Source organism: Gossypium hirsutum, chromosome D11, assembly GCF_007990345.1.
Source record: "Gossypium hirsutum isolate 1008001.06 chromosome D11, Gossypium_hirsutum_v2.1, whole genome shotgun sequence".
Classification (NCBI taxonomy): domain Eukaryota; kingdom Viridiplantae; phylum Streptophyta; class Magnoliopsida; order Malvales; family Malvaceae; genus Gossypium; species Gossypium hirsutum.
The window spans coordinates 1452516-1472371 of record NC_053447.1 but is presented as its reverse complement, the minus strand read 5'-3'; the positions used below and the strand labels follow the sequence as shown (position 1 = coordinate 1472371).

The 19856-nt window shown below is 34.3% G+C and overlaps 2 protein-coding genes and 2 long non-coding RNA genes across 13 annotated transcripts; 3 read left to right on the top strand and 1 right to left on the bottom strand.

Moving 5' to 3' along the window:
- The first annotated feature begins 1590 nt into the window (after positions 1 to 1590).
- On the top strand, positions 1591 to 2473 carry LOC121223605 (uncharacterized). The gene is made up of 2 exons (XR_005920913.1): positions 1591 to 1879; positions 2161 to 2473. It is a non-coding gene; the product is annotated as an uncharacterized lncRNA (long non-coding RNA).
- Positions 2474 to 3331: 858 nt separating this feature from the next.
- LOC107903062 (uncharacterized) lies at positions 3332 to 4029 on the bottom strand. Its single transcript, XR_001685692.2, has 2 exons — positions 3848 to 4029; positions 3332 to 3556 (listed from the first exon to the last, which is right to left on the bottom strand). It is a non-coding gene; the product is annotated as an uncharacterized lncRNA (long non-coding RNA).
- A 3351-nt stretch (positions 4030 to 7380) lies between these two features.
- Positions 7381 to 9801, top strand: LOC107904533 (50S ribosomal protein L11, chloroplastic). Its single transcript, XM_016830935.2, has 4 exons — positions 7381 to 7900; positions 7990 to 8162; positions 8267 to 8330; positions 9444 to 9801. Exons 1-4 carry the CDS (start codon positions 7666 to 7668, stop codon positions 9653 to 9655), a joined length of 684 nt encoding a protein of 227 aa, XP_016686424.1. The 5' UTR covers positions 7381 to 7665; the 3' UTR covers positions 9656 to 9801.
- A 1149-nt stretch (positions 9802 to 10950) lies between these two features.
- On the top strand, positions 10951 to 18139 carry LOC107904534 (nuclear pore complex protein NUP98A). Of its 10 annotated transcripts, none has more exons than XM_041105427.1 (14): positions 10955 to 11362; positions 11540 to 11595; positions 12118 to 12423; positions 12948 to 13829; positions 13968 to 14195; positions 14282 to 14374; positions 14453 to 14907; positions 15386 to 15464; positions 15541 to 15583; positions 15808 to 15946; positions 16122 to 16238; positions 16363 to 16540; positions 17018 to 17059; positions 17157 to 18139. In XM_041105427.1, exons 2-14 carry the CDS (start codon positions 11577 to 11579, stop codon positions 17837 to 17839), a joined length of 3264 nt encoding a protein of 1087 aa, XP_040961361.1. In that variant the 5' UTR covers positions 10955 to 11362; positions 11540 to 11576; the 3' UTR covers positions 17840 to 18139. The 10 variants fall into 10 exon arrangements, with proteins under 10 accessions (XP_040961363.1, XP_040961361.1, XP_040961362.1 ...); XM_041105426.1 differs by having other exon boundaries at positions 10956 to 11362; positions 17000 to 17059; XM_041105425.1 differs by having other exon boundaries at positions 10956 to 11362; positions 15541 to 15589; positions 17000 to 17059.
- The last annotated feature ends 1717 nt before the right edge of the window (positions 18140 to 19856 follow it).

The following is a 19856-nucleotide window of genomic DNA, read 5'->3' as shown; positions in this document are numbered from 1 at the left end:
TATTAAAAGATGATGGCCCATTAGGTTTAAAATTTCAATGGGAGAAGTTAGTTGAATTTTTAGGGAAGATGGTATGTGTCGCTATTTCTTCAAATTCAAAATAATATAATGCTAAACTTAATATTGAATGGTTATTGTTGACACCATTTTTTTGACAAAACGGGGTCGACTTGGATTTTAAAAACAAAAACGAAAAAATCGGGAGCCCCCACCAATCTTTTTTTTGATAAGGTGTGATCGGGTCACCGAAAAGTGGTTGTTTTTAATAAACGATTTAATTTTTATTAAAACAACGATTTTGGTCTACGAAATTCAGAAAAAATGGGTCCGGGAGTCGGTTTCGCATGAGGAAGGATTAGCACCCTCGATACGCCCAAAATTGGTACCTAGTTGATTACTTAATGTCTTGGTGTCGAAAATTGAGAACTTTAAAGAATTTAAAAAAACGATCCTTCTTTACGTGTGTTATTTTAAAATTACTCGAATAAATCAAAATGGAAAAATGCCTTCTTATCTCGAAGTAACAAGATGTCACACCCAGTTAGTTAGGACCCAACATCTCATATTTTGAGAGTAAGTTTGCATTTCACTTTTTATTTAAACTTCATTTATTTTAATTTTAAAAGGATATTCAATTACTTAGAAACAACGAGACAAATCGAAGCTCAGTAAGTTAGGACACGATTTCTCGAATTTCTAAAATACAAAATATTGCCTTATTTATTGAGATTTGTTACGAATTTAAGTAAAAGAATAGTTTTTTAGTTTTTTAGAAATCATTTTAAAAAATGCATTTAATTTATTAGTTTTTTAGAGAAATCATTGAATACGCAAAAGGAATTGTACATAGCTATTAATAATAATACAACATGCATTTGAAACAAAGGCCTAACATACATCGTAAAATACAAATGTTTTAATATTTAAAAGTTCTAGTATAACGTGCATGAATAATAATAATAATGCAAATAACAACCTAACAATAGCAAGAATAGCAGCAAAAGTGAACTAATGTATCCACATTTTAGAAACATTTTAAAATTAAAAAATATAATATTAGTGAGATGACAATAATAATAGCGAAAGCAAAACAAATAATCATAAGTATACATAAAAAGGGATAATAAATAAAACAAATAAAAGTATGAAATTAATCAAAATTAAGAAAAGTATGAGTAAGCAAACAGTAATTGAAAACTTTATTGAAGCCTTCTCTCTTTTTTTTTAATATAAATAGAAATAATAAAAAAAATAACAAAATGAAAAGAGATAAAAATAAAAAATAAAAACAGGTCATGGACCGAATTGAAATCAGACCAAAAATTAGAGTTTAAATTGCAAACAAATAAAACAGGTTACTAGGGGACTGAAACGAAATGCGCTGAAAGCATGGGGGACCGACTGCGCAAAATGCCCATTCACCGCAAAAACACACGGATCCTGTGGGCTGCTGGGTCGGGCCACGGTTCTTAAGGCAAAACGACGCCGTTTTGCCACTGGTGACTTTGGCTCAAAATGACATCGTTTGATGTTCCTATAAAGCCCAATTTTTTTTATTTTTTTTTAATTTTTCCTTCTTTCTCAAAAAAATAAAAAGTTGAGATTCTCTCAAACTCTCAACCCCCTCCGCACTTCTAGGCAAATATCCGGCCGTTGGCCACCGTCGTGGCCGCCGGTCACCGCCGTTGGCACTGCTGTACACGGTGGCCGGAGAATCAAATTTTTTATTTTTAGCCCGTTTTAAGCCTAGGTTTTAGATCTACAAGGCAAATGCCTGAAAAGTAAAAAAAAATTGAAAAAGATTCGACCTTTGCCTCCTTTTTTGCCGATTCCAACTCCGGGAAAAAACCACTGAAGGCGGGGCTACAGGCCGATTCTGGTTTGTTTCTTTCTATTTTTCTTTTTATTCGTTTTTAAAAAAATAATAACAATAATAATAGAAATAAAAGAAACAGAGAGATCGAAATAAAAAAAAAGAAATAGCCTTGAATATTTTTTCTGTTTCTATTTTCTCAAATATTCGTAAAAAAGGAAAAATTACAAGTATCAGATCCAGGCTTTTATAGCCTATTTACACCACTTTTGATATCTATTTTTTTTTGTTTTTTTGTGATTTATTTTTCTGCTTCTTTTTGTTGCGTGTGATGCTTTCTTCTGCAGGTGTCAGAGCATGCGGATGAGGCGATAGGCGAGCGAGTAGGCGGGCGTGCGCTGGAGGCGTGGCAGACGGCGGCAGAGGCTAGGGGCAGGCATGCGGCGCATGGAGGCTTAGGGGCTAGGGTTTGGTACTGCTGAATGGGGTTAATTTTTGGGCTAAGGTTTCTTAATTTGGGCCTGTTGGGTATTTTGGGCTACTGTTTATTTTGGACTGTGTATTTTTTTGCTGGTATTGGGCTTTAGTGTTTTGGGCCCCGGGCAAAATTTGGGTCCTATAGTTATTATATTATCATTTAGTTTTAACTTTCTTTTATTATTTTGGTTTTGTTTTTAATGGTACTAATTTCATGAGCAATAGAGCACAAGTGGGTTGCTACATTTTGTTATATTAATGTCGTTAAAATTTTAACAATTCAATCAATTTTTTATTAAAAAATAATTTTACTGAATTTTAAATTTGGAGGATCAAAATGATAAAAGAATAAATATTAACAATTAAATTTTGGTTTTAGTGGTGGAGTCAGGGAGGCTGGCAGGGGCCCCGAGCCTCTTAAAATAGAAAAATTTTCATTTAGGCCATTTATAATTTATAAAATTTTAAATTTGTAATGGTAAAATTGCACTTTGGTTCACAACAATGATAAAAATTTGATTCAATCCTTTAAAAATTATAAATATATAGGCTATTAAAATGATGAAATTATATTTTTACTATCATAAAAATATACAATTTAATTTTACCCCCTAAAATTTTTTCTCTAACATCAGCATTGTTTGGTCTAATGTGTAATATTATATTTAAATAAATTATGTCTAGATTTTAGTTGGAGTAATTTTATTGCAAACAATATCTTTTAAAGAAAATCAAATTTTCTTTTCAAAATTTTCTACAAATATATTTATAAATATTTTATATTTATTAAAAAATTAATTATAATATGTCATATTATTATTCCACATATAAAACGTTATTTAAGAAAAATCATTTGAATCTAACAACATCGGCCACAAAAATCACACTTCACTTTCACGTGTGCAAGACACGAGCTGCACGTTTAATGGGTTTTTCAGACTTAATACCCGTGCACTTTACAAATCAATATTTAGGACATGGCTTTTTTCCAGCCCAAGTTTTTTAAAATAAATATATAAGAATAATTATTGAGTGTAATTATAATTAGAACCGTCATTATAATTGTAATGGGTCAAATTTGCCCGGTCTTCGTGAAGAAAAACAGTCCAAATACAACAGTTTTTTGGGCCCAAAATCCAAACCAAAACACAACAACGATTGGCCCAAAATTAACCCCCAGGCCCAAGAACAATTTCAGAAACTTTAGAGTTCTAGGGTAAACTTTGGCCGCCGCAACCATGCCCCCGAATCTCCGTAGATCTTCACCTGCGCATCAAGGAAAAACAAAAATGGAAAGTGAATCAAAAGATTTGTAAATTAAATAAAGAAACAGATTTGTTTCTTCTTTAGATTGATTACATACGGCTATAAAATAGCCATTGTAATGCTGTAAAACAAGGAGGGAATTCGCAATCAATAAAAACATCCATATTCCACAGTCGAAAACAACAAACACCAAGAGCAATACAATCGATTCAAAGGTTGATATTTACTATTTTTATATTTTTTTATTTACTTTTATACGAATAAGAAGACAAATAAAAGGAAAGAAATAACCTGGATCTGCATTTGAGGGCTTCGGAGGGACCAGATCCGAGATTTTTTTCTTTTACGGCCACCGCATACGACGGTGCCGGCGCTGGAGATCGGCGGCCGGCGCGGTGGCCGATGACTGGACCGGAGGCCGGATATCGGGGGAGGGGAGAGCTTTTCAGAGCTTTTTTTTTGTTAAAAAAAAATGGTTTTAAAATGATTTTTGAAGGATAATTTGGCTTAAATAGCCTTTTCAAAACGACGACGTTTTGAACCTGGGTTGACCCGAATCCGACCCGACCAGGCCTAGGATCCGCGTGTTTTAAGTGGAGGACGCGTGTTTTTAAGTGGAGGGATAAATTGCGCTTTTAGCCCTTCCAGCCCCTCTATGTAATTCGCGTATTCAATTTCGTCCCCAGGCTTCAATTATTTGCAGATTGGCCTCATAATTTTTTACTTACAGTTCAAATGGGTCCCTTTTTCTTTATTTTTTTATTAATTTTATTATTATTATTTATATATTTTTCGTATTTATTTATTTTTTAAATATATGTATATCTTTTATTTTTTGTACATATATACATACGCGCATTTATTTATTTATTTTTTAAATAATGTTTTTATTTATATGTAATGAAATATTTTATAATTTATATGTATTTTTGTATATATATGTATACATATTAATATTTTAACCAATTTTTTTCTTTTTTGGTATTTATATGTATATATGAATATATTTATTTTAAAAAAAATGCAAACGTATGTATTTTTTTCATATACTTTATAATCCTTTTTTTCCTTTTATTTTCATAAACGCATCATGTATTATATATGTATAAGTTTCATAGTCAAAAAATTCATATGTAAATTATGTGTATGTCTTTAAATTTTAATGTATATATTATGTGCCCTTTATTCTTTATATTTTGTTTTTTTTCATTTGATTATTAATTCATGTTTTCGTTCATATGTTAAAAAAGAATGTTTTTATTTGTTTGATATGTTGCATGAGATTATTTTTATTATGTATATTACTTTCGCTTATTGATTTATTTATATTATTGTTATGCCATTGTAATATTTATTATTGCATTGTATATTTAATGTAGCATCACATCATTTTTTTTACTCGATTTCAAATTTTTCAAAATTGAGATAATGCTTGTATTTAGGATTTCCAAGGAAATTGAGCCCTAACGTGTTAGGTTCCGATTTTCTTCGTTAAATCTAACAATCGAGCATTTCTCTTTAATCAAAAAGTAAGAACTCATTATTGGGAATTCAACACGTTGTGTCCTAACATATTGGATGTGACGCATTGATTTCTCGAAATGAATATTTTAAAATATATATATAATAAAGGAAATATTCCGAGTTTGGGATTTTGGAGGAATTGTGCCCTAACGTATTGGGCCGCGATTTATTAAATATTGAATAAATGGATATTCTTTTAAATTTTTATTATACGAGTATTTTGGCTTAATTTATTTTTTAGGAAATTAGAATGTCGTGCCCTAACGCATTTGGTGTAGCATTTTCTTTCTCTGAAATGATAAGAGTCTTAATACGTAACGTTTTTTTTAAGTTTTTGCTAAGGATTATATTTTTCAAATTTTCGACATTAAGACATTAATTAATTAACTAGGTACCAATTTTTGGGCGTAATGAGGGTGCTAATCCTTCCTCATACGTAACCGACCCCCGGACCTGTTTTTCTAAAATTCGTAGACCAAAGTCGTTTTTAGGTGACCAAATTACAGCTTAATAAAAGATTGGTGGCGACTCTCAATTTTTCTAATTTTTATCGAAAACTAATTTTTATTTAAAAAAATAATTTCGACAATAATATAGAATCAGATTATAATGGAAATATACTTAAATAATTATAATCAAAATCAATTGCAATACATGATCAGAACGATAATCAAAACATATTTGAAATAAAATCAAAATAAATCTATAAAGGTCACACAAATGATGTAGAATAATAAATCTGTTGATGATAGAAATCAACAAAGGAGGAAGGACGGTAAGAGAAGTGACAGTTCACCTTTGTGGGGGCGGAAAGCCGTGTTATTATGATGGATGAATGGTAAAGAATGAAGAGTGAATTTTCAAGAAAAATGCGTAGTTAGAGAAGCGAGAAGACTTATGTGCATGAGGTGGAGGGGATGGCAGGTGTTGAAATTTCACTATATTTTCTCATTGTAGAGACGATGATGTGACAATATAGGGCAGTTTTGTAATTATGGATTTGAGGTTCCATGTGCTCTTGACGAGGGTGGTTTGCGTCGAAGATTCGCTCAAAGATGACAACCAATCAAAAATTTACTTAGCATAAAGTTCATTCAATAATGATATGTACAAAATCTAAAAATAACTTGTGCATAATAAAATTCAAACTTAAACATCAACTTTACAATTAAACAAAAGGAGGGTATCTTTACCAATTTAGGCAATATTTTGGAGGTGTAAAGTTTGCATTAAATTTTCTACTGAAAAATAAAAAATTCATCACCATGTTAGTACAATATTATTTATTTTCTACTAAAAAATCAATATACTATTAATTGAAAATTTCACTAAATTAATGTAACAAATTAATCTAACATCAACAAATATATATATATATATAAATAAGATATAAAAAAGTGTATATTACTATAGATATGTAAGTAATTTATTTTAAAAAAAATCCTTCCTATTTTTTTTATCTTCACATGCAATTTTTAATATATATTTTTAAATATTTATATCTTGATATAAATTATTAATTTATTATATTTTAATTACTCTTTCATTGTAAGTTTATATTTTTAATTATATATATTTTTCATATTAATATGTGTTATTGTTGGCATAAAAATGATATACCTTTTAAGGGTTTATATAAAATTAATTGATTAGATATACTTGATTTTCAAATAATATGTAAAAGGCAAAAGTTAAAAATATCTCAAATGTGGATTTTAATATATACTTAATCTAAAAATCTAATACCCCTCGTCCAACTCAATCGCTAGATCCGAGCTCTAATATGTTACATTCGTAGTCAGAGAAACTACAATCAATTCACGGTAAAATAATCATTCGCGCATGTAATTCAATGCCAAACACATTCATTTGTGGATAAACAATCAAAATCGAGTATTAATCGAGCTTGCAAAAGTTTTTTTATAAATCCAAACTCGAAATATGACCAAATTACAAAATTTTAAAAAATCAGGATCGACGTTGTGACATGACATGCCAGATGATGTCACGACGTCAAGCCACCTGACGTCGCGATGTCACATACTGTCGGCCGACGTTGTGACTAGAAAAAATGATCATTGGGATGAAAACCCTGTTTTTAGTAAACATGAACCATTTGATGTCTGTTTCAAAATTCGAATTAAACCATCCAACATAATCACTTAAAAACATACCCAAACACAACATTTCATATCAAAATAAATCATTTAATCATTTCCAATAAACTAATTCAATATAAGTTGAACGTATTACAAAACTATCCATTCTATAAATTTCATTGAATACCGTTCAAACAAACCAACCAAACCATTAAAATGTGAATATTTTACTCTAAGCCAACTCATATAAAATCATGTCATTTTATTTTCATTTCAAGCACTTAAGATGCAAAAAGAATAGGGAAATGAGCCCAAAAAGAGAATTGTTTGCAGAGTGAAACCCAGCTCCAATTGAAAAATGGAAGCCCAATCGAAAATTAGGATGAAAATTTTGAAGATAGAAATTCTGGGTTTTATCCAAAAAGATTTAGTAGCTCTTCTTGTTCATTTTCTGAAACTTTTGCTCTCTTTCATTTAGCCTCATCAATGGCATCTTCTTTATCCACTTTCCATCACCTCAGCTCTTCATTTTCACCCCGAACTATCGACAATGCCAAACTTTCATCTTCTCTTTGTCCTTCACCCACCACCTTATCTTCAAACCCCAACATTTCTATCCAATTCCTCAACAGAAAACAACCCCCATTCGTCTCTTCAACTCCAAGGTTCTTAACTGTTATCGCCATGGCTCCTCCTAAACCGGGTGGCAAAGCCAAGAAAGGTTTTTAGATTTGTTCATGTCTTTCCTTATTATTCGATACCCAATTTTGAATTTCCTTAAATTTATTGTAATTTTGTGTGTTTTTGCAGTGGTTGGGCTGATAAAATTAGCTCTGGAGGCAGGCAAGGCGACACCGGCGCCGCCTGTCGGACCGGCGCTTGGGGCAAAGGGTGTAAATATAATGGCCTTTTGTAAGGATTACAATGCTAGAACTGCTGATAAAGCTGGTTATGTTATCCCTGTCGAAATTACTGTCTACGATGTGGGTTTTCTTTATTTATTTATAATCATTTCTTCAGTTTTTGAACCTTTTTTTTGCTAAAATCAATAATGGTGATGATTTCCTTTCGTTTAATTACTTTCCAGGACCGAAGCTTTACTTTCATTTTGAAGACACCCCCTGCTTCTGTTTTGTTACTGAAGGCAGCAGGTATATTTCTTTGTTAAGTCACTCATCAATGAACATTCAAAGTTGTTAGCATCTTTCTTTAAACATGGTGCGATTTTATGTTTGGTGTAAGGGATAATTCAGTGTTTTCTTCCATATGTTACTGCTTGTATTTATGTTTGTTGAGGGGAGGTCGCTCTCTGGGCCGGTCTTGGACCCTCAACGGAGGAATTGTTTCTGAGGTGTCTATACTTGGTATTAGCCCCAGGTTTTGTCTCCCTACTCCGAGGAGAGCCCATAGGGGTTCATGGAATTGTGCCTAGTCCACCAAGGAAATGTTTAGCATTTGGTCTTGGTGGGGTTCGCTTGGGCTCTCCCCGGAGTAGGGAGACAAAATCCGGGGCTAAAACTGAGCATAGACAACTCGGAAGTAATATCTCCGTTGAGGGTCCGAGACCGGACCATAGAGCGACCTCCCCTCAACAATGTTCTTGTTCAAGGTAAACAAAAATGGCTTCTATGTTTATGACATGCAATTGAAATCTCTAGCTTCAGACAAAATGGTTTCTTTTAAGTACCTGTGTTGGATACTTATGTTCGATATATTGGGACATGAGTAGGGAGATATGCTCCCTCCAAGGACTCTCGAAACACATGAAGAAACTTAGAAAATTGAACTTGCCTACCTATGTTAGGCATATACCCGTATACAACATTCCCACTTGAGTCCGAGTAAGATGGTTGTTTATGTGAAGCTAGATTTATTTGCATGTTGGTATAAAGATTTTCACAGTGTGACTGATGCTTCGATATCACCGATCTTTTCTCTTTACATAAACCTTGTTCCCTTTCTCATTGTATATGGATTAACCAATGTCGGTCTAATGGATACATCTTCTACGGGCCATTAATTAATGACTAATTTACTAGTTATTAGTCATATGAACATGGTAGGTTGTGGTTGATCTTCTTAGGCATGCAGCATTTGATCAAGATGATTGAAAGTTTTAACCATCTTGTCCCGGAATAGTCACCGTAGTAGCAGATTCCTTGCATGAGTAACTTGCGCATAAGAGAACAATTTTTGGCTATCGTTTCTTACTTTCTTCGAATTATAATGCAAATTGGTTATTATTACATTTTATGGTGTTTTAGGAGTGGAGAAAGGTGCCAAGGACCCGAAACAAGAGAAAGTGGGGAAGATCACGATCGATCAATTACGTGCAATTGCTACTGAAAAGCTACCTGATCTGAATTGTACAACCATTGAATCGGCTATGAGAATTATAGCCGGGACAGCTGCTAATATGGGAATTGACATTGATCCACCGGTTCTCGAACCGAAAAAGAAAGAATTGGTTCTGTAGTTGCTTACTTTTTGTCATTTGTATCAATATTTGCTAGTACTATGTTTGCCCCATATTGCCATTTTACAATATAAGTGTAAGTTCATTAGAAAATCCTCTAGATTTTGATACATGTTTGTATTGTATTTTAATTATTTTTTCGTATAGTCTCTTGATCGATTAGTATGCTTTGTCGGTAAATCTCTTCCCTTTCTTCGAGCTCGATGTTGCAGGCGAGTGAGTTAGGATTCCATCTAGAGGTTTGGTTTGAAACTGTTTGATGTTCTAACCTTAGCCATTGCCGGCCGTCGTAAATGGGTTAATTGTATCCTTATTCTAACTTGATCTTGAACCTAAAAATGTTTTAATTTTAATTAGGCATTAAAGTACCTTTATTATATCAACTAAGTTCATTTTGAATTGCTCGGATATTAGATAAGGAATTTGTGTGTACAAATCATAGAGCAACATTGGCGTTTATAATTTGATTCTTGTAAATTTAAACATGCTCCATGTTTAATTGCAGTGTATTTGAGGTTTTAACATGCTCCACAAATTTCAAATTTGAATCAAATTGGTTGGTGGATTGAGAATCAGTTGGTTTGAAATAAGGGTTTAGTGGTTGGATTGGTCGAACTAGTTGAATCGGTTTTCTCTATTTTTAATAATTTATTTCTCGAGGTTCTTTCTTGTTCTCTTTTCTTAGGAGCATCCTTTTTCATATTTATAAGGCACGGTTCCTCAATGTCACGTATTAGAGGACCGTGAGGTGCCATGCGCAAGACACGTTCACCCCCTCAGGCTGGATACGTACCTTGAAACGTGTCGTCTCCCACGAGGAGGTGAGATGACACTTCACATGGTGTTAGTCACAGTCGGTTTGTGACCTTGTGAGATGGTGAGGCAAGGTGATCATCTGCGAAGTGGCGAGATGGTGGTGGAGAAATGATCGTTTGCGAGAGCTTTCATTTTCATGTGATCAGGTCGAATTTCGGGTTTTTAAAATGTTCAATAACATTATTCAATCAAATTGGAAAATTTTGTTGCTTCGAAAATTGATTGTGTGACTAGTTTGATCACAGGTTTAGCTTTGAAAACTTTGTAATTTTCATTATCTAATTGATTTGACCAGTGATGTAAGATTATTTATAGATCAAATTATTTATAAATCGATAAAAATTGAAAATCAAATTATTTATAAATTATAATTATTTATAAATTTATTTAATCGAATCATGGATCAATTTAACAAATTTATTTTTAGACATAGTAACAGCCAAGTAAATATTACGACCCAACAAAGCCGAAAAACGCTACGCTGCGAAATGAAAAACTATCCATCCGGACTTAAAAACAACGCTACGTGAATCACCCGACCCTACGAACCCCCTCCCCTTCGTCGCTCTATTCGGGGTTCTTCTTCTCTCTCGTTCTCTCGCCCCACCCTTTCTATTCCGGGGCTCTTTATCTCTCCGACACAATAATCTTCTAATCTCCCCCGATTTAGATCGGTCCCAATATAGCCCTTCCCTTCCTTTCTCTGCAAAACCTAATTTTCCTTCTTTCACCTTTTTCTCTCCCACTCCCCACTGTTTCACTGCTCATTCCCACGCGCTACCTATCACATTCCCCCCCCTTTTTTTATTAATCATACGCACATAATAGGTCTCGCAATTGCAAAGTACATTCTATAGCTAAGCCTTTTTCGTTGAAGCATTGATCACATTGGTATATTCTTCTCTCTCTAATGCTTCGATGGATCCGAAGTTTGGTTTCATTGCTTAATGTTTTACTGCGTTTTGATTTATTTTTATCGCAATGTTGATTCAAATTTCGCATGGAGTTTATTGATTTATTACTTATTATATAGTTTTTTCGTGTTTGTTTGACTTTGATGTGATCAAGGACGAGCTATGAAGTGAAGAGCTATATATAAACGAAGATGTTTGGTTCAACTAGCCGTAAGTGTTTATTGTAGTTTTATTTATTAAATCCGGTAGAAAATGTACTGGAGATCTTATTTTGATTTGATTCGTTGAGCTGATTTTTTCGATGGATGTATGATTTAGCTTCTGTTCTTTATTAAAACTTGGAGCTTGTGGCTAGTTAGTAATTTTGGAATTCCGAGTCTAGGATTCTTTGTTGCATTTTGCTTGCGGTGATATCCATAAATTATTGTTACCTTTTGCTTTTACGTGTTTACAAGTATCTTGCGGGTTAACTATTGAGTAGGGTGTTTAGCTTCTTGATCTGTTGTTAGTCATAATATTTTAATGATTAGTCGAATCATTGTGCTTGTTATTTGCCAACTATTTGTGCTTTGTTTGTGATATTTATGCTTGTAATTTTCCGTTTGTGTTTAAATTTTGTTGTTATCTTTTATCTATATGTTACATGTTATCCTTTTTGAGAATGAATTTGTTTTTACTTGTGAACTTTCTGTTTTTGGGAAATTAATTAATTGTTAGAAACATATTAAACAGCTTTTGGGCAATCATCAAGTAGCCCATTTGCTTCCCAATCTGTTTTTGGCCAGACCAACAATGCAAATAGCAATCCATTTGCTCCAAAACCTTCCTTTGGTAGCATTACCCCTTTTGGATCACAAACAGGTGGTTCAATATTTGGGGGTACTTCTACTGGAGTGTTTGGCTCCGCCCAATCTTCTTCTCCCTTTTCCTCAACAACTGCCTTTGGTGCTTCATCATCTCCAGCTTTTGGAAGTTCCATGCCTGCTTTTGGATCTTCTTCTACTCCTGCATTTGGCAGTTCATCATCATCTTTTGGTGGTAAGTGTTTCTGTATTTTTCTTTTCTTTTCTGGTGTTATAATTCAGTTCATCTTCATTTCATATTCCTTCTGTTGTAGATAAATATGTTAAGAGAATATGATTTGAAAGTTTAATGCCTTTTAGTCTTTTGATTTTCTGTGATGCTTTATTCCTAGTGTTCCAACGCCACACATGCATAGATCATTGAGTTGTTATACTTATGTTTAAGCATGTGTACATGCATAAATATATTCATGTTACCATTTAGTTACACTTTTTATTTTTCAGAGATGGAAGAATTTGCTGTTTCATCTATGGGAGACTTGCTTGTTTGTTTCATTCTTCATTTTGCACCTAAATATGATCTTGAATGAGATCATCCTTTTAATTGGGGGCTCTTGTTGTTTCTAATATACATTTAATTTGCTAGATTTTTGTAATTTGCCTTTAGTTATTCGTATATGATGACTTTTTATTCTTTAGCTCTTGGGTGAGTTGGTTAATTTTCCTCAGTTTTGAAATGATGACCTTTCTTGTGGATAGGGTCTTCTGTTTTCGGTCAGAAGCCTGCATTTGGCTTTGGGTCTACTACTACTCAATCAAGTCCTTTTGGAAGCACAATGCAACAATCACAACCTGCATTTGGTAGTGGTATATTTGGTTCCTCTGTACCTTTTGGTTCCAGTACTCCTGCCTTCGGTGCCACAAGCACCTCTGCTTTTGGTGCCACAAGTACCCCTGCCTTTGGTGCCACGAGTGCCCTTGCTTTTGGTGCCACGAGTGCCCCTGCTTTTGGTGGCACAAGTACCCCTGCCTTTGGTTCCATGAGTACTCCAGCCTTTGGTGCCACAAGCACCCCTGCCTTTGGTTCAACTGGAAGTCCAGCATTTGGGAGCACTGGAACTGCATTTGGTGTGTCCAATGCCCCAGTCTTTGGAACAGGTGGCACATTTGGAGCATCAAGCACACCTGCTTTTGGCACTTCCAGCACTCCTGCATTTGGGGGTTCGAGCACTCCTGCTTTTGGAGCATCTTCAAGTCCATCATTCAGCTTTGGGTCAGCATTTGGGCAGTCAACACCAGCATTTGGTAGCTTTGGTGCCACGAGCACTCCTGCCTTTGGTTCCACAAGCACCCCTGCCTTTGGTGCTACCAGCACTCCGGCCTTTGGTTCAACTGGAAGTCCAGCATTCGGGAGCAGTGGAACTACATTTGGCATGTCTAATGCCTCTGTCTTTGGCACAGAAGGCACATTTGGAGCATCAAGCACACCTGCTTTTGGCACTTCAAGCAGTCCTGCTTTTGGAGCATCTTCTACTCCTTCCTTCAGCTTTGGGTCTAGCCCAACTTTTGGCCAGTCCACACCAGCATTCGGTAGTAGTCCATTTGGAACCACTGCATTTGGAGCCCAGAGTTCTCCTTTTGGTGAGTAGCAAGGTCTGAATGATCAGTTATGAACTTCAAAAACAGTTTGGGTGAAGTATATATTTTCACTGGCCTTCCATATTTTGAGCACTGTGAAGTTCATGTATATAATTAAAATTCTTTTAAACTCTCATGTAGGAAGTCAATCTTCTACACCAGCATTTGGAAGCACTAGCTTTGGCCAGTCACCTTTTGGGGGTCAACGTGGGGGAAGTAGAGTAGCTCCGTACTCTTCTACTACTGAAGCAGATGGAGGGAGTGGTACACAGCCAGCTGGAAAATTGGAGTCAATATCAGCAATGCCTGTTTACAAAGATAAAAGTCACGAGGAGTTGAGATGGGAGGATTATCAGTTAGGAGATAAAGGTATCTTTGTAAAACTTGTCCAGTTAAAATTTCTTCTTTTCTTTGCTTGACATTGAGTACCTTGATGTATGAATTTGAAATTTCAGGTGGACCGAATCCAGCTTCTCAGCCTTCTGCAGGGATTGGCTTTGGTGTGTCAACTTCACCTTCAAATCCTTTCAGCACCTCTTCAACATTTGGTCAGACATCTGCAAATCCTTTTTCCAGCACAAGTACCAATCCATTTAGTCTAAAACCTCCATCCTTTAATAGTACAGGTTTTACAACCTCAGCAACTACATCAAATCCTTTTCAATCGACTTCATCAAGCCTTTTTGGGCAAACTTCATCAATGACAACTTCAATATTTAGTTCATCTTCCACTCCTACATTTGGAACTGGGTCTTCTCTTTTTAGTTCATCTGTCACTCCTTCCTTTTCAACTTCGTTATCCATTTTTGGCACTAGTGTAACTCCGGCAACAACGCCTACATTTGCTACTGGTTTAAATTTTAGCAGCAGTCAGACATCCCCCCTGTTCAGTTCTACCCCTGCAATTGGGCAGACAGGCAATGCTTTTGGGCAGGTGACCTCTACATTTGGACAGAATACTACTAATTTTGGTCAAACAAGCATTTTCAACACACCTTCCGCTGGGTTTGGTGGGAATATGTTTTCAAGCTCACTATCTTTCGCTCCTTCTAGCAGCCCAGCTGCCTTTGGCTCAACAACTGTAAGTAGCTTGTGAAATCTTTACAATCATTCTTCTTTTCATCATATTTATGTTCCTTTGTTCTTGTGATTTGGTTTATAGAATGAGGCTTTAATTTTGGTTGTTTTAGTCTTCCTAGATGTCTGATTTAGTTGGCAGTAGGACCCAGTTTTTTGCTTTTGTATTGCGTAAATTATATAGAACCAAATAAGAGTTTCTCTGTTCTTGCCAGATTTAGATGCCTTTGTTTTGTTGAATGAAGAAGCACAATTGCTAATTCCTGAGGATAGTTTCTATATGCATCTAAAGATCAGGGTTCATGGGGACTGATTTGATTAAATGTCATGACTATTTGTTGAAATGTGTTTTAACCATTTTATGAAAAAAATGCTTAGCTATATGTTTGAGCAGTTTTGCTATGTTTAATTTGTTTTAATACTCTTAAGTTTATGCTTAAGTCTTTTCGTAAAACATGCTTCCTTCTCCACTGTTTGTGCAGCCCCCTTTTTCTTCTCCTTTTCAGCCAGCTCAGACTAGTGGTGCTTTCAGTTTCAGCAATTTTGGTCAGTCACAACCAGGTAGTAGATGTCTTATCATTCAATGTTTAAGCTTTCTTTGATAGTGCTGACTTTAATGATGTTGCCGGCTTTATAGGTGGTGGTTCAAGCATTTTTGGTCAGAGTAACATTGGCTTGTCGTATGTGTAATTTCCTTTGGGTTTTTCTTTCTACTTTCAGTTGCTCTTATACATATCCTTATATATGCCTACAAACATATGCATATTCGTTACTGGTATATAATTTTTCTTGTACCTTTGTACTCGTAAATGCAAAAGTATGCCAGAATACGTTGTCCTTGGTTAACCAAATAATTGAATGATTACATTTTGGAGCTTATCCTGCGTGCTCTTCTGTTTGACAGGTCTTCTACACAGAGTGCAGCTGTAGCACAACCCTCGACTATTGCAAACCCCTATGGAACACTCCCTGCTATGCCACAAATCTCAATTGGTCGGACTGGGGCTGCCCCATCTGTTCAATATGGAATTTCTAGCATGCCTGTAACTTGACTTTGCTTTAGTTATCGAGGCTTCAAGTTTGAGTCTGCTGTTTTTTTACTTTTAGATGTTTCTCTGATTTTTTCTGTCTTCATGCTAGTAATTACTATTGGCATTGATTTTTGTGTGAAATAAAATATAATGGTATTAATTGGTTGACTGGTAATGAATTTATCAGGTTGTGGACAAACCTGCTCCTGTTAGAATATTGCCCTTATTGACTTCTCGATACTTGTCGCAAAGGCGGATTAGGTTGCCTACAAGGAAATATCATCCTAATAATGATAGTCCAAAGGTGAGGATGCTGCATCTCATGAAAGTAGTAACTCTGATCTGATTTAAAATGCTATTACATTGCTCGTGATATGAGGTTAGAGTTCTAACATGTGATTATTTCATTTGTTAATCAATATCTGCAGATTCCATTTTTCAGTGATGATGAAGAGACACCCTGCGTGCCTAAGGCCGGTGCTGTTTTTATTCCTAGGGAAAACCCAAGGTCTCTGGTCATTCGCCCCACAAAAAGTTGGCCGTCCAGAGCTTCTGCAGAGAAGGCATCACCATTGAAGGATGCATCCACTCCGCCGCATGAGAATGGTAAGGTGCTTTGAAGCTCATCTGCGATCCTTTTTTCATACCATGTGAGATTAGAAGAAAGGCTTATAGATAGGGACAAAAGTTTATTGCTTTGAATCTTATTATTGCTTTGAATCATATAAGATTCTTAGTGATATTCTTAAAATGCTATTGCTAAAGTCCTTTTGAATAATATATAATCTTTGGGAAGTCGGTAGCGAGAGTTCATTTTTATGCTACCCGTATCTCTCTCAAACGCACCCACATACGAACACCCATGGATTTCAGTCAATTAATGAAGATAATCATGCGATACAAATTGGCCTACGGAGAAAATTGTATTGTCATCTGTTGCAAGAAGTCGTTTCTAGTACCATACAGTATTCTCATTGCACTGAGAAAATGCAGTATAATTTGTATGTGATTCTTTTTTATGGTTTGATTACATTAATTTTTGAGTCCTTGTGGCTGACTCTTCGGAGCAACATTTTAATTTAGGCAAATTTTCTAATGATGGCTCCAACGCTGAGGATAAAGACGGTAAGTAGTGTCTTTTACCTGGAATTATAATCACCTTTAATTTCCTATTGTGCCATTTTATCTTTTACCTGAAATTGCAATGGTATGATCATTGTAGAAAATCCTGCTGAAAATGGCCTTGTGAAGGAGCGAATTCATATCATCAGAAGTAACCAAAAGGCTAATGGAGTCCATGATGATTATTCTACTGAGAAAGAGGACTTGTACATGACGATCAGTGGTCACAGAGCTGGTGAAGCAGCTATTGTCTATGAGCATGGGGCTGACATCGAGGCTCTAATGCCAAAGCTCCGCCGTTTTGACTACTTTACAGAACCTCGAATCCAAGAACTAGCAGCGAAGGAAAGGGCTGAACCAGGGTACTGTCGCCGTGTAAAGGATTTTGTGGTTGGGCGGCATGGTTACGGAAGCATCAAATTCTCGGGTGAGACCGATGTGAGACGTCTTGATCTGGAGTCCCTTGTCCAATTCAACAACCGTGAGGTGATTGTTTACTTGGATGACAGCAAGAAACCTCCTGTCGGACAAGGTCTTAATAAACCTGCTGAGGTAACACTTCTCAACATTAAATGCTTCGATAAAAAGACCAGGCAGCAGTATACAGAAGGGCCACGAGTCGAGAAATACAAGAACATGCTTAAGAGGAAGGCAGAGGAGCAAGGAGCTGAGTTTCTCTCCTATGATCCCATCAAAGGAGAATGGAGGTTCAAGGTCAATCACTTCAGTACATACAAGTTGGAAGATGGAGACGATGATGGTGAAGATAAAAAGCACTTGTAAATGTAGGCTGTTCCGGATTAAGAAGATGGGATCACTTGTATTTGAAGGAAGAGCTTTACAGAAAGCCATGGCCACCGTGAAGGGTTGATTTGAATTGTACAGGAATTGCCAAATCGTTCAGAGTAATACCTGAACCGTGTTGTGTTTCGAGTATTGGTTTTTGTATGCGTGTTTGTATTTGTATTGTTGTAATTTTCTTTCTCGTTTTAAACTTTCAATATGTTACTTCTGGATTGGCATTTTATCATTTTGTAATGGGGAAGTGTTGGTCAGGAGGGAGATCCGATTTTTGTGTCTTAATAATTGTTTTCTTGGCTTTGAATTTTTAATTAACAAAGTTGACGTGTATTAGAATTTAGAAAGAACAAAAAAAAATAGGCTATGGTTTTGAGCACGAAATGAAATATATATATGTATAAGCTTTACTTTTTCAAGAAAACTAATATATTAATTCATCTTATTTTTTTTTAAAATAATATATAATAAATTGCATATTGATCGAAAATTTCAAATTTATTGTTAAATTGTATTTAAACTTTTTTACTTGTATGTTCATTAAAATTTTGGATTAATATACCATTTAATATCTATATTTGGTTTTAATGTTGAATTTGATATCTAAGCTTTTTTGTCTTTATTTAGTACTTAAATTTGGCTTCAATGTTCAATTTAGTGCCCAAATTGAACAACATTGTGTGATCCAATAAATATTTGACCTCTACTCTAGTGAAAAGAAACATGGGTACTTAATTGGGACAAAAGAAAAACTCATGTATCAAATTAAACATTAAAGTCACACTTAGGTACTTGTATGAGGCAAATAAAAACTTAAGTATCAATTTAAAAAAACTTAGGTATCAAACTAAACATTGAAGACAAACTCAGGTATTAAATTGGACAAAATAAAACCTCAAGTTCAAATTGAACATTCAAGCCAAATATTGTACCAAATAGTATATTAACCCTAAAATGTATACTATATCAATTAAAAATCTATATTATTATTTGAACTCCTTACTGAGTTAGTGGCACGAGTCAACCAGACATAAACTCGATTAGGAAATTACGGAATGCTCATTCGTAATTAAAATAGGTGATATTATTCGAGGATATTTTAGTTTTTTTTACTTTAAAAATCATTAAAATATATACATAGTGAGATTTTAATCCACACTAATTGCATTAGTAAACCTTTAATTTACCACTCAACTAAAAATTTAATTTAATATTTTCATACGATTTAATTTCATTATGCACACTCTATTATCTCCGTTAATTGTACATCTATATTATTACTTAAACTCCTTACTGAGTTAGTGTTATGAGTCAACTGGGCACCAAATTAGTTAGAAAATTATGAGAATGTCCTTCTGTAATTAAAATAAATAATATTATTTGAGGGTATTTTAGTCTTTTCACTTTAAAATCATTTAAAATATGTATATGGTGGGATTCAAGCCCATCTCAATTGCATTGGTAAAAACCTTTAATTTACTGTTCGACTAAAATTTTATTTTGATATTTTTTAATTTTATTATATACATTCTATTACCTCCATTAGTTGTATATCTTAATAATGTATTTGATTGAGTTGATATTAAAAGTTAATTCAACACCAGCTCAATATTGATTATAACATCATGATAAACAATTTAATCTAATTTTTTTTCATTCTAATAACATACATATTTCATGTGTTATTATTAGTTAGTTCAAACCATAATTTTTATTTATTTATTATATGTTATTTATAAACATGTATTTATGTTCTAAATTTATGATTTTTACACAAATACACTTGTAATAAATTTTCTAATATATTATAATTTTATTTTAAATATATATTTGAAAATGTTGTTCACATTTTTACTCGAAGGTCTGTTTAGATGATTATGTAACCTACCCTAAAAACATGAGTATAATTTTTGAATGAAGCTAAAAAAAAACTTGATCTACAGACCATTATACCAATAAAGGCCCATTTCCAACTTTATTTACGAAATGGCCCAATTTTTTC

Coding starts and splice junctions, on each gene's coding strand:
- LOC107904533 (XM_016830935.2), top strand. CDS start 7,666: ATGGCATCTTCTTTATCCACTTTCCATCACCTCAGCTCTTCATTTTCA. Junction 7,901..7,989: donor GGGTGGCAAAGCCAAGAAAG/GTTTTTAGATTT, acceptor GTGTTTTTGCAG/TGGTTGGGCTGATAAAATTA. Junction 8,331..9,443: donor TTTGTTACTGAAGGCAGCAG/GTATATTTCTTT, acceptor ATGGTGTTTTAG/GAGTGGAGAAAGGTGCCAAG.
- LOC107904534 (XM_041105423.1), top strand. Junction 12,424..12,947: donor TTCATCATCATCTTTTGGTG/GTAAGTGTTTCT, acceptor TCTTGTGGATAG/GGTCTTCTGTTTTCGGTCAG. Junction 14,196..14,281: donor TTATCAGTTAGGAGATAAAG/GTATCTTTGTAA, acceptor TTGAAATTTCAG/GTGGACCGAATCCAGCTTCT.